The sequence below is a fragment of the Melanotaenia boesemani genome, chromosome 22 (assembly GCF_017639745.1).
Source record: "Melanotaenia boesemani isolate fMelBoe1 chromosome 22, fMelBoe1.pri, whole genome shotgun sequence".
Lineage (NCBI taxonomy): Eukaryota > Metazoa > Chordata > Actinopteri > Atheriniformes > Melanotaeniidae > Melanotaenia > Melanotaenia boesemani.
Genome location: NC_055703.1, coordinates 12,862,647 through 12,876,808, shown reverse-complemented (window position 1 = coordinate 12,876,808; position 14,162 = coordinate 12,862,647). Strand labels below are relative to the sequence as shown.

Genomic DNA, 14,162 nt, shown 5'->3' with positions numbered 1-14,162 from the left:
TAGCAGACAACACCATAAGCCATAGTTCTATACAACAATTAGCATTTCAGAGGATCTCCCAGGACTGAAAAATAGCCTCAAAGCAGACTAAGCATCTTGCTTGGTTTTCGTATCTTCTCAACAGCAATCTGGAACTGATCCAACAACACAACAGCACTACACTGAGCTAAGAGAGGATTTATTTAGTCGGAAACAAAGTTTGCTATTTGGGCTGTTCAATTCATTCAACAACCAAACAGATGCAAGTGACTGCCATCAACTGTACATGTGATATCACCCACTGAAGACAGCTGCTCTTATAACCAATTACTGGCATTACAGTGAGGTACATGACTCATGTTTTCGTTTTAAAATGATAAAAGCTGCTCATAAGGGATAGCATAATTGGAACGGGAGTATCTTTGAAATATTAAATAGGCAAAATCTATTTCTTGGCCAAAATGAATTTATAACCCTGAGTGAGGCTGAACTGCACATCAGTGATGAAACTGTTGTTTGGATTGCATGAGCTGAAAGAACATTTAAATCCAAGCACGAAGGCATTCCAGCATGAACACTGACTGTAGTTTTTCCACAATCTAAAACATGAGCATGTTCTGTGTGGTGCTATGAATAAGTAAATAGTAACAGAAACACCTCATTTGTGCTACCTCATTCGGAAAAGTGAGTTTAACTGCAAATCAGGTCATATCTGTCCACACAAACATGTCACAGGATTATGTGATTGTCATGAAACAGGACCTACTTGGCAAGTAACAACCCAACTTACTATTTGTGCTAATGTTAAAAGCAAATATAACATGATGTTTCAGGGTTACCATGATTATATCCAAGTTAGCATGTCAAAATGCTACCAATAAACTAGAAAATGAAGCCAAGAAAATATGAAGAAACAGTTATTTATTTTGCCCTGAGACACATTTCCAGTTCATAACTTGCATGCCATGGTTTCACACAGTAAAGAAGCACAATAAGATACCAACTGGAGCCAGAAAGCAAGGAACAGATTAGAAATTTAAGGGGAGTAAAAAAGGAAACTGCTCGTCATACTTTCCATGCACTCCATACTCCACCAAATATAACACACATATCATATAAAGGAACAAACTCCTGCCCACTACTTATTTACTACAACAAATTATCATCATTTAAAAATATATTCATTCAAAATTCCACACAGCTTCATAGTGGCCCAAGATAAAGTCACACAAACATTTTCAGAAAGATTTCTCGTCTCAGTTAGATTCAGTGATGCTAAATTATCTGTCCCCAAATTTGTTGGACTAACTTTCCAAAAAAAGACCTGAAGTTAAACCACAGTCATATACAGGTCTGATTAATCTGCCTTTATGTGATTCAGCACTTTTCTAATGTATTGTGATTATTAAAACATAACATGTGACCATAAATATCCAGACTAGTGGGGATTCCTCTGAAATTCAAAAAACAAATACTAAAGAAGTCATGTGTATCCCACTTTTTAAGTTTAGCTTTTACGTTGCCTCTGCCAGCTTACAGGAAGGATAACCATAATGGAGGGCACCATGAGAGCTTTTATCTTTACAATATAGATATAGCAACATGCACAGATTTAATGCTTCACAGGAGCTAATCATCTGTAATTAAAAAAAAAAAGAAAAAGAAAAAGAAAAAAAACACTGTGGAGGTCCAGTTACTATCAAAAGCTTTTAGGTTGTTTCTTCTTCTTTGTCTCCTTTTTTATAGCTCGCTTGGTTACATCTCCTAGAGACATCAGGAAGTGGCTAAATTTCCAGACTTAATGCAGGCAATTAGTAAACCTATGCATTAAATATGCCGTTCTGCATGTATTAGCCACCTACCTTCCTCTGGTACAGCTCCTCTGGCGTGGTTGACCTCAGACTGACCAGATGGTAGTTCTTGATAACTGTGCGAGGGCGCTTTCGTGGTGGAGCGAATCGTTCCATCTCTGTCACATAATACAGGCCCTGCTTGATGTAGCCAAAGTAGCGAGCTTTAGCAGAGGACTCTTCATCTGAGTCAGAGTCTCCGCCATCATCTCCCTCCTCATCGTCGCTCGCCCCGCCATCGAGGTTGCTCTCCAGGCGCACACGCTTATGGGCCAGCCTCACTTCACACTGGTAAAGAGGTAAAAAAAATGTAGAGAGCAAAGATTAAGAAGCTGGAAACATTAATAATGATGGCAGAAAAGATGGCTAATAAATTACATTTGATTAACACTGCAAACATATGACTTATAAGCGATCCTAAAGCTACAGTTGTCCTTATACATGAAATACATCTGTCTCGTTGGCTGAAATCACAAGAGGATTTATTGCTATTGCCCATAATGACTTTCTGAGGGAGCATATGGACATTTATATGCCAACATTAAATGACAGATGACAAATGAAGCACAGAACATAGTGCAGCACATTTTAAATCCAAGTTGGTAAACACTAAATTTAACACCCTCATGCACACTCAGCAAGCTGTCTGAACAGAAAACAGCAGCAAGGTCACGCTACTCGATGGAAATCCAAATTCAAGCTGTCTTAAGTACTTCCTCTCTTATTTTGTCCTGATTTGCCTGTCTCAGTTGGGGGGTTATCATTTGCATATTTTAATGCATACACTGCAGCATATTTCTCTATGATGTCCTGTGGGTTTTAGCTCAGAATTGAAAAAAGTAAAAATCCTGAAAAGTTTAGCACCTGTGAAACATTGGTGTACCCAAATCACCATCAACACATACAGTCCATTTATTTTACATTTGTGGAGACACACAACACCTTCACATGGAGCCCCATATTTACCACCTTATCAATATACTGACACTTTACCTCCAGGTTCAGGAAGCCCCCGTCGTGCGCAGCGGTGACTCGAGGCGAAGGCTCAAACCATTCACAGGATTTCCCCAGAAGGTTACGCAATGTCCTGACAGATGAGACGGTGACCGAACCAGAGCAGCGAGCCAGAATCAGTACATTGTCGCTCCACCAATTCACATCCACCAGTGGGTAGTACTGCTCCTTATCTGGTATGGCAAGACATAAAGATAGTGTCAAAGAAATGTTTTTTTTATGTGGTGTTTGAACGTGCATTGTGCACTTAATAGCCCCACCTTTTCGGGATGCTAATCTCTTATCCGAATTAGCACTTTTCAAATTACTTTCCCCCGTCCAAAACATATTTATATAACTAGGTATGTGGCTTTACTTGTCATGCTTAAGAGGACGACATATACATGGAATATTGCTTACACAAACTGTCAGAGCTGTCATCACCACTGGCCCAAAACTGTCAGAAAAAAGATTAAAAACAACTATACAAGTAGAGAAATACACACATCCAAAGGAAAGGATACTGAGGGAGAAAAGTATTTGCTAGCCCTGGCATACACTATATGGTTTGTAAGTCTAAATAACTGTGTAATTCGGTGAATCAGACATGTCAAAGATCATTAAATTGTATCCAAAGTGCAATGTCATGTCAGCAACAAAGTTTGCTCTTTTTAGCCCTTTAGGCCAAAATACCTTTTATTTTCTTTCTTCTCTCCAGTGATGTTTTCCACTCCGGGTTGATCTCCTCAAATCCTGGCTGGAGGGAGGACCAAAAGACGGAGGCATCAGAGGAGGGAGGAAAAGAAGAAGTAAGGAAAAGAAATTAATCTGCTAACCCTGTTTACACTTTATAGCACACACAAGCTCTGCCAGCGGTGAAGCAGAACAAGCACACACGCTGCATTAATCATCCAACACTCTGTGAATATAAGTTCTCCATAAGCCACCTCACTTTAATGTGGGATGAGCACAAACACGCACAGACACAAGCTACAATCCCTCGCTCAAAACACACCAAAACACTGTGACTCAGGCCAGCGAAAGATTATATTAATATAGTCAGCTAAGCATCTAAAACAAATTATTACCAGGACACACTACTAGAATGTGCACAGGTTCACTCAGCTTAAGAAAAACCATGGATCCATTCACAACACACACACACACACACACACAAACGCATGCAGTTTAGATATGTACCTGTTGGTCTTGGCTCCATGTGGCTCTCTGTCTAAGTGAAGGGACATCCCAGAGAGACAAACGACCAGAAAAGTGGATTACAGCCAGCAGGGTGCCATCAGGGCTCAGACTCATTCGAAATACACCATCCTGGATAACAGAAATACAGACACACGTTTTTAAAATGTTTATTAAGGAGAACTGTCACCAGCAAGAATAGATTACACTTACATATTACAGTGGGGTAAACAGACAAAAAGAGCTGTAGTACCTTTTCATTTCCTTGTCTTGAAAACAACCTAAAGCTGGGAATCCTGAAGAAACCTCTCTTCTGATTCTGACAGATACAGAAAATATATCTGTCAATATTCAGCATAACTGATTTACTTCCATGAAAATGTGCTTGCAAGCAATGACTTCTCACCTGATTGATATCGTCCTCATAGCTGGTGACCTGCTTGTAATGTGGTGAGCCAGAGAGCGCCCTCCAGGCTGTGATGCCACAGCAAGAGGCCTTGGACACACTGTCATCCCCTGATTCACAGCCCCCGACAAGCAGCAATCTATAAACAGACACACATGAGGTGACTGCTTGCACGATGGTGGCCCTCAGATCAATATGAGGGACATAACAAGGACCTAACATAACAGTGTGGTCCATCCTTCAACTTGGGTTAAAACCATTTATTACTGATTTCTGATTTAGAGAAGAAGTGGATAAAATTATATTCATCAGTAGTAAAACATCTGTTTGAATAAAAAAAAAAACAAAAAAAAAAACAAAGCACATCATAGGTGGTTCCCTCAAATGCAGCAACAGACAGGAGAAGGTATGCATGAAGAATGGATGTCAGCTCAACACTGCCCCCTGTTGCAGGTAAATCAGATATTTAAACAAGAAAGATTTTACTTTTTCTTTAACAAGCAAGAGTTAATATGTGTGATGAAGCGGTTATGTCTATTATAAGTTGTCTCCTCTGAATTCTATGATTTGATGGTTTAAAGAAAGGAACATTCTCCAGACTTCCAAATATTCCTTGTGTACATCCATGTATGGATGCATTATAAAACAAAACATGCATTGTTTTCACAATCCTGTTCAGCTTTTAAAACAATTTCTCTTATACCCAGTTTCTCACCCTTTCATTTTCTGCCATCCATCTTCTATTCTCTCTGATGCTGACCCAGTTTTCACACAGGGATCATTAAAGTTTCATCTCATCTATCAGTTGGCAAACATTTGACACTAGCTGCCAAAATCCATTACACTGCCAAACCAGGTTTACTGGCCAAAGTAAATTTGTTTGTGCAGCCTGGGGACCCTGATGACAACAGTAAGGCCACGAGGATGAGCCACATATAATTAACCAAAACCATTAAATGCAATGTGGTGAAAACAGTCAAGGACATCCTGCACTGCTTTCATTCCTGCAGGTATTACATTAAAGAGATTGGTTCATTTTTTCTTGAATAAGCCCCTTGGCTGTGTTCCACAGTGTGGTGTCTTTTGCTAGTGCAGGACAGCTCCACAAGAACCTTCAGTTTTCTTCTTCTGCATGCTCTTATTTTGTATTTTTATTGCATGATAACACAAAAATCCCGCTGTCGCTCACGCTTTTGAAACAAGCTGCTAAATTAGAGATGGCACAGCCAAAATGTAGCTGGGTTTCACGTATTGTTATAAAATGAAACACAGCAAACAGGACACAAAACTTCTCCTTATTTGAAGAGTTTCCACATCCCTCTGTGAGCTTTTCAGAACAAGAACAACAGTAAAGTGCAACTACAGCCTGCAGACAAAACAAAGAGCTGCATGTCAATCTGTATTTTGTTAATAAACCATTAGATTTGCAATCAAGGGCCAAGATTTTTCAGTTTGTGCTGACAGATTTTTAAACTGGGTGCACAGATCGGCAAAATCGACTAGTGCAAAGAGTCAAAGTTGAGCACTTCAGATATGTTTTTAGTGAGGGTTTTTTTCTGATCAGAGGTCTGTGGTGCACTAGGTCTTCCTTTATTATCATATCCATTCCTATGAATCTTACCTGAGATGAACCAGTACTTGCTACACTACAAGACTGAAAGAGAGCAATTAATGTGTGACATCACTCAGTGGAAAAAAGGTGGTTTACCTTAACGGTACCAAGTCAGAGCAAATATTTTTCAGTATAAGTTTACTTAAAGTAAATTGTGGTAATTCTAATAACTCTAATTTTGTTCTGCTAGAGTGATGAAACTAAAACATTTAGGAGCAGACTAAAGATGCCCCAAGATTTTAAATGATGAAAGACTTTGAAATCACACAAGAATTTTCAGCTTCAGATATTTGAGCGCGATATGTAACGGTATCCTTGGTAATGGATTTCAGGATGAAAATTGATTCAAAGGACTTATACAGACATCTTCAGATGCCTGAATATAAATGTATGAAAAACACATTTGATCAAACACTTCACTAATAGTACTAGTCTTGGACCACAGAGTCCTCAAGAGAAAATAAATCCTACAACGGCGTTCAGTGAAGGCTACAGGAATTAATTAGGCAGCCACTGATAGATTAAAATTTTAATGTTGGTAAATATGTTCATTTTTCAAGATACTTATTATTTCAACTGTATTCAACAGGGTGCCAGACTGCTGGTTAGATTCAACGTACCGGTGGCCTGGGTGGTAAACAGCTGAAGTGATGCCATGAGAGTAGTGGGTAGAGAAACTGAAGGCATGGTTCTCCTGAAAGTTCTGATTGGTTCCCACACTGAAACAGAGCAACAACAGAGGATAATGAAATGACAAGTCGCCTATAATTAAGCTCTGGCACATACAACAAAACATGAACACTCATGTGGAAATCGTTAATGGTGCAGCAAAGCCGTTTTGGGTAAGATGACAAAGCAATTTCTCTCCTAGCAGCAATTAAAATGAGACATGGTGAAATACATAATCTAATTAAGGAGGGTGATCTAATTTAGATCGGTCCTAGAGTAGATGTGTAATTTGTGTGGGGATATCACAGGGGAAATCTTCCTTTGCAGTAGGAAATGTATGGAAAAATTGAAAGAGGAAAAAAAGCAGCACAAAGCAAACAGCTGGAGGATATTCAAGATTTTGACAGTTTAGCTTCATCCCGGCATTTCGGTGTTTATTACACAGTAAGCAAGTGTGTGTGTGTGTGTGTGTGTGTGTGTGTGTGTGTGTATGAGTAGAAGTGCTGGCACAGACCAAGAGAGTGATAAAAGTGACTTACTGTCAAAGCTCAGCTATAATTTCTGAAACCCTAATTTAAACTATTTGAGCAACAATATTGGAAAGAAGTCACACGAAGAGGGAAAATGAATGTGAGCTCCATACAGAAAATGAACACTTCCAGAGAAAATCTGGTGGCAAATGTCTCACACATCTTAATTACTTCCCCACACACGATGGTTTCGCAGGCACCTGCTGCCATTTGTCTGCCTGTAAACAGGAGAATAAATCAGCATTTTCCACATTTCCCTGAAAGCACCAATATGCACCCGGAATTGAAGTTAGGTCTTAAGAGTGCGGGACATCATCTGATCGAGATTCAACACACATGGACAATTTCCCCCCCATGTCATGGAGTGCCACTACGCTATGGTTTGGTGTGAGAGCAGATAGCTCAGACAATGAAATTGGAATACACTGGCCAAAAAAAAAAAAAAAAAAAAAAAAAAAGCCATTGTGCTGATGCTAAATTGAAGTGGAAAGGTGCGGGGAGCCATGAGAAAAGCACATACACACACCAGACATCATAAAATATTCAAAATGTTTGTTTGAATAAGAAGATGCAAGAACAGGAATTGGTATGCAACGAGAGATTATCACTGCCCTCGGCATTTAAGTAAAGACAACCAAGCTGCACCAAGTGAGGTGCATCCGTTTTGGACCATGTAGTGCATGCAGCAGGTTAGTTTGGGGTGTGTCTGTGTGTGTCTGTGTGTGTGTGTGTGTGTGTGTGTGTGTGTGTGTGTGTGTGTGTGTGTGTGTGAGGGGGGGGGGGGGGGTTTACTCATGAAATGCTGCATCAATTAACAGCTAGCAGTTTGAAATTACAGAGAAAACAAAGTGGTGTTTTAGAAATGTTAATGAAAACAGTTAACTATGTGTTTGCTGTGATTGACACAGGTATACCCGTTCCCTGATTTTAGCTCGTTTCACTACTTGTACACATTATGTAGCAGCATGAGGTGTAAAGCATGACAGTGTTGTGGGTGGAAAGGAGGCTACAGTCATGACCTGCCCTATAAACAGATTTTCTGGAATATAAAGCCAAAAACCAGCATCATGTTTAAACAAAAAGATCGACAAAACAGATTGGTGAAGAAGATGAAGACGCACCTGCTGCTGGGATGTTAGCATGCAGAACAGCTGGAAATGAAGATGGAAACAACTCAAACAGCTCAAATTATGGCAGAGGTTGATTTTGTTTAGTCTGATTTAATTTAAAGCTGTTAAAACATCATATACCATCCAAAAATCTACAGCAGTGGAAAATAAGGTAGTATATTTTGAGAGTACTGTAAGTGTTAGCTGGGCTGCAAGAGTCTTTGAGCAAACTATTATACAGATAAACTGGGCACACTATTTCAACAAAAGTGGATCAGCAAAAAGAGGGTAAAATGTGAATAGAAAAAGATTTCAGGATATTCAATATGTCAAATGACATGTTGAAAGAAGAGATGACAGCTGTTAAATTGTTAAAAGCAACATAAAAGAACCCTAAGTGACAGCAAAGTAGCTATCTAATGACCAAAAGATGAAAGCGGATGAAGAGTAAATCATGGCTGTCACACAAACGTCAAGTAAAGAGTCAGAGGTGAAGACAGATGAGGTGTCCACTGAAGTTTCTAAAACAGTTGATGTGTAAACTCTGAAAGTAACCAAACTGTCAGTCATAACAAAATGAGCATAAGTGAACTGTAATGTAGTTTAAAGAGCATATCATATATGTTGATTTTTAATAAAAAAAAAAAAAGCTGGTATATCAGCAGCTAAAAAGTAACATGAGCTGACTTGCAAGCCATCAATGTTTTAGTCTAAATAACCGAATACTGTTTTTACAGAGGTCATCTGAAAGTATGTAGGTGTCTAGCAGAGTCCAAAGGTATTTCCACTTTGAAGTTTGCATATACTCATCACAGTCATTAAAACCATGAACACATTGCAATGGTTTCTTTTAACTTTTTCACTCTGGTGGGAAAAAAATTGTGAATAAAATTAAAAATAATTAAATTTTTTTAAATGAATATTGTGAATAATTTCAGAAATTAACTCGCTGCAGATCTGAGAAATGAGATTTTAATCCAAACAACAGTATAGAGTACAAGTTGTGAGGTGTAGCTACTAGGCAGGTGTCTGGAGGAAACAAACTGTCACCTTCATCTAAGAGAAAGTTGGTTTGAGATGGTCAGGATCAACTTGGGAATCACCAAGGGGCTCTACTGAAGTTTGCAGTTGATGCGCATAGAGGCAGCCTTTTAATAAAAGTTTTTTAGCCAGATGAAAAAGATGGAGTTGTTTGGCCACAATGTTTGCATGTTTGTTTAGTCGGGTAAAGGGGAGGCTGTAAAAACACTGTTTAGGTTGTTAAGCATGGTAGCAGTATTGTCATGCTCTACTAGAAGATGCATAAAGAGGATAGAACAGTTAATATGAAGGAAACATCCAAAATCAGCTAGAAAGTTCCAACTGTGAAATAATTTGACATTCAATTAGGATTATATGTCAAAAAACTACTTCTACAAATCAAAGTATTTGCAAAGTTAGAAAAAAGAAAACAAAGTAGAATTGTCTTCTAAACCATTTAGTGTACAAGATATACAATTGAATTAAAAGATGCAGCACCTAAAAGAGATGTCACCCTGGACCTGTTACTTCTAGAAGTTTTAACAGTGCAGTTTTGACTCTTACCTTACTAGATAGCTCTTCAGCCCACCGCCGTATGTGATCACGAGGAGCTCGGCTGACCACTGAGCACCGCCTGTGTACTCCAAGAAGATCAGACCTGCAACTGCACAACTGAAATCTCCAGGGAAACTCACCACCTGCTTTCACAGAGAATAAGAGAAGAGTCAGAGGCAATGTGTACTCATACATAATACATAATTGTGTGTTTGTGTTCACAGCTTTTGAGCGCAAATGAAAGAAACATAAAACAAGTGTTTGCTAAAGGACACGGACAAGCAAAACGTGAGGACAGCAGAAGACCTGAAACATGAAGCAAAAGAGAGAGAGTCAAAGAAAAACAGAAAGCAAGAGAGAACAGGGGAGGAAAAAATGAAGAAATTGAAATATTCTCCACACATGCATTTTTTCCTGTCAAATTAACTTCATCTCCACCAAAAATAGCAGCAAGTCAGTGCTAGGTGCACTTAACAGTGACAAACAGGAGGAAGAATACAGCAGAGATGGGGGGTGCTGATGTAAGTACACTCGTAGACGCACAACAATGAAGTGTGAGAATCACAGACTTTTTAAAGTGTAACTGGGGAAAAGGACGAGCATCTGCTTTCACTCTCTGACCAGCTGGATGTAGGTAATGATGGACAGAAATAGAGGGGGAGGAGTAATAATATGTAGCACGCTGAGGACATTAAAAGGAGCAAGGAATGAAAGATGAACTTGAGATGGCAGCAGTGGAAGACAGACACAGACGTGCAAGGAGAGATTAGAGAGTAGAGACATGCATGTAATGGGAAGACTGGGAAGCAGCCTGCGTGTGAAATATTAAAGACAGGAAGTGATGAAGATGGGTTAAAGAGGAATAGGACACAATGAGCACAAAGAAAAAAGAAAAAAAAAGGTAAAAAAGAACAACAGACAATGAATTAGGAAGCAGGCGTGACAGGCAAAGAGAGCACAGTGCGTCTGACAAGCAGACGTTTCCTTCAAAAGGTGAAAGCAGCTTAACGTGTCTGGTGTATGGGTGCTACGATGAAGCAGTGGAGCATGGAGGAAAGATCATGGATGTCAGTCAAATCTACTGTGGCATGTAGTTTTTATGAGAATAAATGACTGTATTTTAACTACACATGTGTCTAATACTAAAAAATGCTTGATAAATAAGGGTTTGCATATGTTTTATATGGTTTCAATATAGAGAAGGGGTGTAAAGTGTCAGAGTGTGGACAAGGTTACCGGGGGGATGACAAAGAGTTCGCTGCCTATGAGGTCAAAAAGGCGCACAGTGCCGGTGCTGTCAGCATAGGCCAGCAAGGTGCAGTCAGAGCTCCACGCCACCCTTCGCCACTGTGGGTTTGGGTCCTTAGGTACTGCATCATTTATAAAAAAAAAAATTAAAAAAAAAGAAAGAAATTTTAAAATCTAAAAAGGTATTAAAGGAACCAAAGCTTGCAAATTAAGTTAGATGAGGAAACCTTCTGTGTAACGTGGTATGAGGATGATGAATAAAGATCAGGGAGGAAAGATAAAGCTAATGCAACACATCAACACGATGTGTCTGGGGATTTATCCAATTCATCGATGAGCCACAGCTAGAATAACATCTCAATAATTGCTTCTCAAAGACAGAAGCATGCATACTTTCACACACAAAGTCGCAGCGAGAAAGAAAGCGAGCCACAGAGAGCCGGAGAGAAAAGTGGGAGGAGAACAGAGATCATAAATTGAGCGTTTATTGAAGTATAGGCTACTGCTTTAACAATCTGCTGGCTCAGCAGTGCTGTGAGTGTAACCATTTCACTGTGATAAAGCAAACTGTGCCTGCTGGCATTTTCTCAAGGCTCCACTGTCATCTTTCCACCTGAAAGAACTGCTGGTGTCGTGTGGCAGGCCTCTGATCCCAAGTCAGTTTTGAATACACAATTATTTCCTAATGAATTAAACAGTAGGAGGGGGGATTAAACTATTCAATTCTTAAACATTTAAATAGATGCATAATTTAGCAACAGCCTACTGTTTGTATTTGTGGACAACAATGTAAAACACAACACTGCTGCTGCATAAAAGAAGTTATGAAAAACTTGTGTTTCGGTTGATATCTCCTCACAGCGCTGGTGGCGTTTATTGTGCTGAATTTCTTGGCTGAGTAATGCTGCTGCAACCCCTGGTGGGCAATGCTGCAAACTAATGGAGTCGTTGGATATTGTATGACTCGAATTTTAAATGAAGAACAAAGAGAAGAAGTGGGAGGCGAGGCAGACAAAGACAGAGAGAAAATGAGAGGAAGAGAGAGGCTGGGGAGGAGACGGAGCAGGAAACGATGAATCCAGCACCTGCTGAGAGAAATAATGGCTCCCCAAATTTTGAGGCCTAAGTATCAGGGAGCGCCTCAGGAGGTAGGCGACTTAACACACCTCTGAGACTCTCTGCTTGGGGGGAGCAAACACGAACACGGTGCTGCTATGACAGATATAGGCACCAAGCATCTGCTCTGTTTTTATTGTTGTTTTGGCACTTTTGCTTTGTATTCCAATATTTTTTATTTTTATTTTACTCACACACTGTCTCACTTGCCATCTTGTCTCCTATTATGAGTTGTATACAGTAAGATGTTCTACGGCTCTGAGGGGCTCCATTTCCACATAGATGGCTTTTTTGGGGAGGTGGAAAATTGGACGCTGCTGTCTTTTTTCTTGTTTTCCCCTCCCAGCGATGGTGGCGGACGTTGTTGAGAATTACACCCAATGACCCAACAGAAGCCTTCTATCTAATGCCTTGCAGATGCATTTATCAGAGCTCAACACTTTTGAATTATGTACGGGGGTGGGAGACAACTCTACTGTAACAGAAGCAGACACATGGTGATACAAAGGTGTGGGTGCAATAAACAGGAACATACATGAGAATGTGCACACACACGCACTCACACACACATGCTCATCCATTAAAGGCAAATGCCATTAAAGGCAGGATCACAGCAAAATCCATTAGGACAAATCTCCGTGAAATGAAATGAAGTAAGAGAAAATGAAAAAGATGAAAAAGAAAGAAAAAAAAAGCGTGAGTCTGAGGTTTCCACAGGCCCAGGAGCTACTGTTATCCACACTATGAACCTTTAAGAACAGCCAGTCAGAGCAGAACAAATACACTGAGAAATAGGTGGACTGAAGGGGTGGAGAAGATAAATAAAAAAAAAACAAGAAAAAATAATAAATACAGACAAAAAGAAATGAGAAGAAAGAAGGAAAAAGTGGATATAATGGGAAAACCCACAAAGGTCTTCTGCCAAGACCAAGAATTTGTCTGTTAAATTCTGAGAACTTATTGGTATCAGTTTTATCCAACAGAAAAAAGCTGAAGACAAATCCAGTTAATTTGGGGGGAGAACAAAAATATTTTGCTAATAAAAGTATTTATTTAACAAAGTCCAACATGAAATGGTCTTCAATGAACTGCTAAGAAGACAAGACAATAAGAATGAAAACGCTGCCGTCTGTCACTTTGTCCAAAATGGCTCCTTTTTCACCTATTTATAAGCCTTAATAACTATTTGTTTTGTTTTCTAGATTTCCTTAAAGATTTCTGGGTATGGAGTCAATTCTTCTATTTGTTTCTCTTTTGTAAGCACGTCACTAATTAGTCTTTTTTGTTTTGTTGTTTGTTTGTTTTTCTGGTTTGGCTGCATTCAGAAGTCCATAACGCGACACACATTTTTAAATACACAATCAACTTAAAATGACCTCCTATATCTGTTCAAATGCTACCAAATATGACAGACTTTCCATGTATTTAGCAGCTATAACATGTTTTGAATGGAGTCTTTGTCTATTAAAACATGAGTCCACAGTGACATCTATTGTCCAGTCATGCTACAAGTACATATTTTATCAAATGTTTCAAAGAATCAGATATATATTTGAAAAAGAACCCAAAAGCAACAGAATAATTTGCAATTTCTTTTCTTAGCAGCTAAATTTGACATAACAAAAATACAGCAGTTCTGCTCACATAATGTAAGTAACTCAAGTTAGAAGAAACTGAGTGGAAAGCTGGTCTCTTCAGGGGGCAGTCAGTAAATTATCTTCTCAGGAAAAAAAAAAATCCTACTTGTCAATACAACTGCACATATATTCATGCATGTGATGTTTTAAGCCGTTGCTGAGGTCAACAAACAGATCAAATCCTCACATCTGCTTGGACTCGTCACTGCAGATGTGTTATTTTATAAGATTCTGTCCCCTC

The 14,162-nt window shown here is 39.2% G+C and overlaps 1 protein-coding gene across 2 annotated transcripts in view; it reads right to left on the bottom strand.

Moving 5' to 3' along the window:
• nbas (NBAS subunit of NRZ tethering complex) overlaps positions 1-14,162 on the bottom strand; it is a 156,310-nt gene that overhangs the window by 134,411 nt on the left and 7,737 nt on the right. For both annotated transcript variants that reach the window (XM_041975891.1, XM_041975893.1), the window contains exons 7-15: positions 11,157-11,290; positions 9,930-10,063; positions 6,658-6,756; positions 4,426-4,564; positions 4,273-4,338; positions 4,023-4,151; positions 3,516-3,579; positions 2,823-3,016; positions 1,842-2,117 (exon numbers count right to left, since the gene is read on the bottom strand). In XM_041975891.1, the coding sequence (XP_041831825.1) occupies positions 1,842-2,117; positions 2,823-3,016; positions 3,516-3,579; positions 4,023-4,151; positions 4,273-4,338; positions 4,426-4,564; positions 6,658-6,756; positions 9,930-10,063; positions 11,157-11,290 (1,235 nt within the window). The remainder of the gene's footprint in view (positions 1-1,841; positions 2,118-2,822; positions 3,017-3,515; positions 3,580-4,022; positions 4,152-4,272; positions 4,339-4,425; positions 4,565-6,657; positions 6,757-9,929; positions 10,064-11,156; positions 11,291-14,162) is intronic.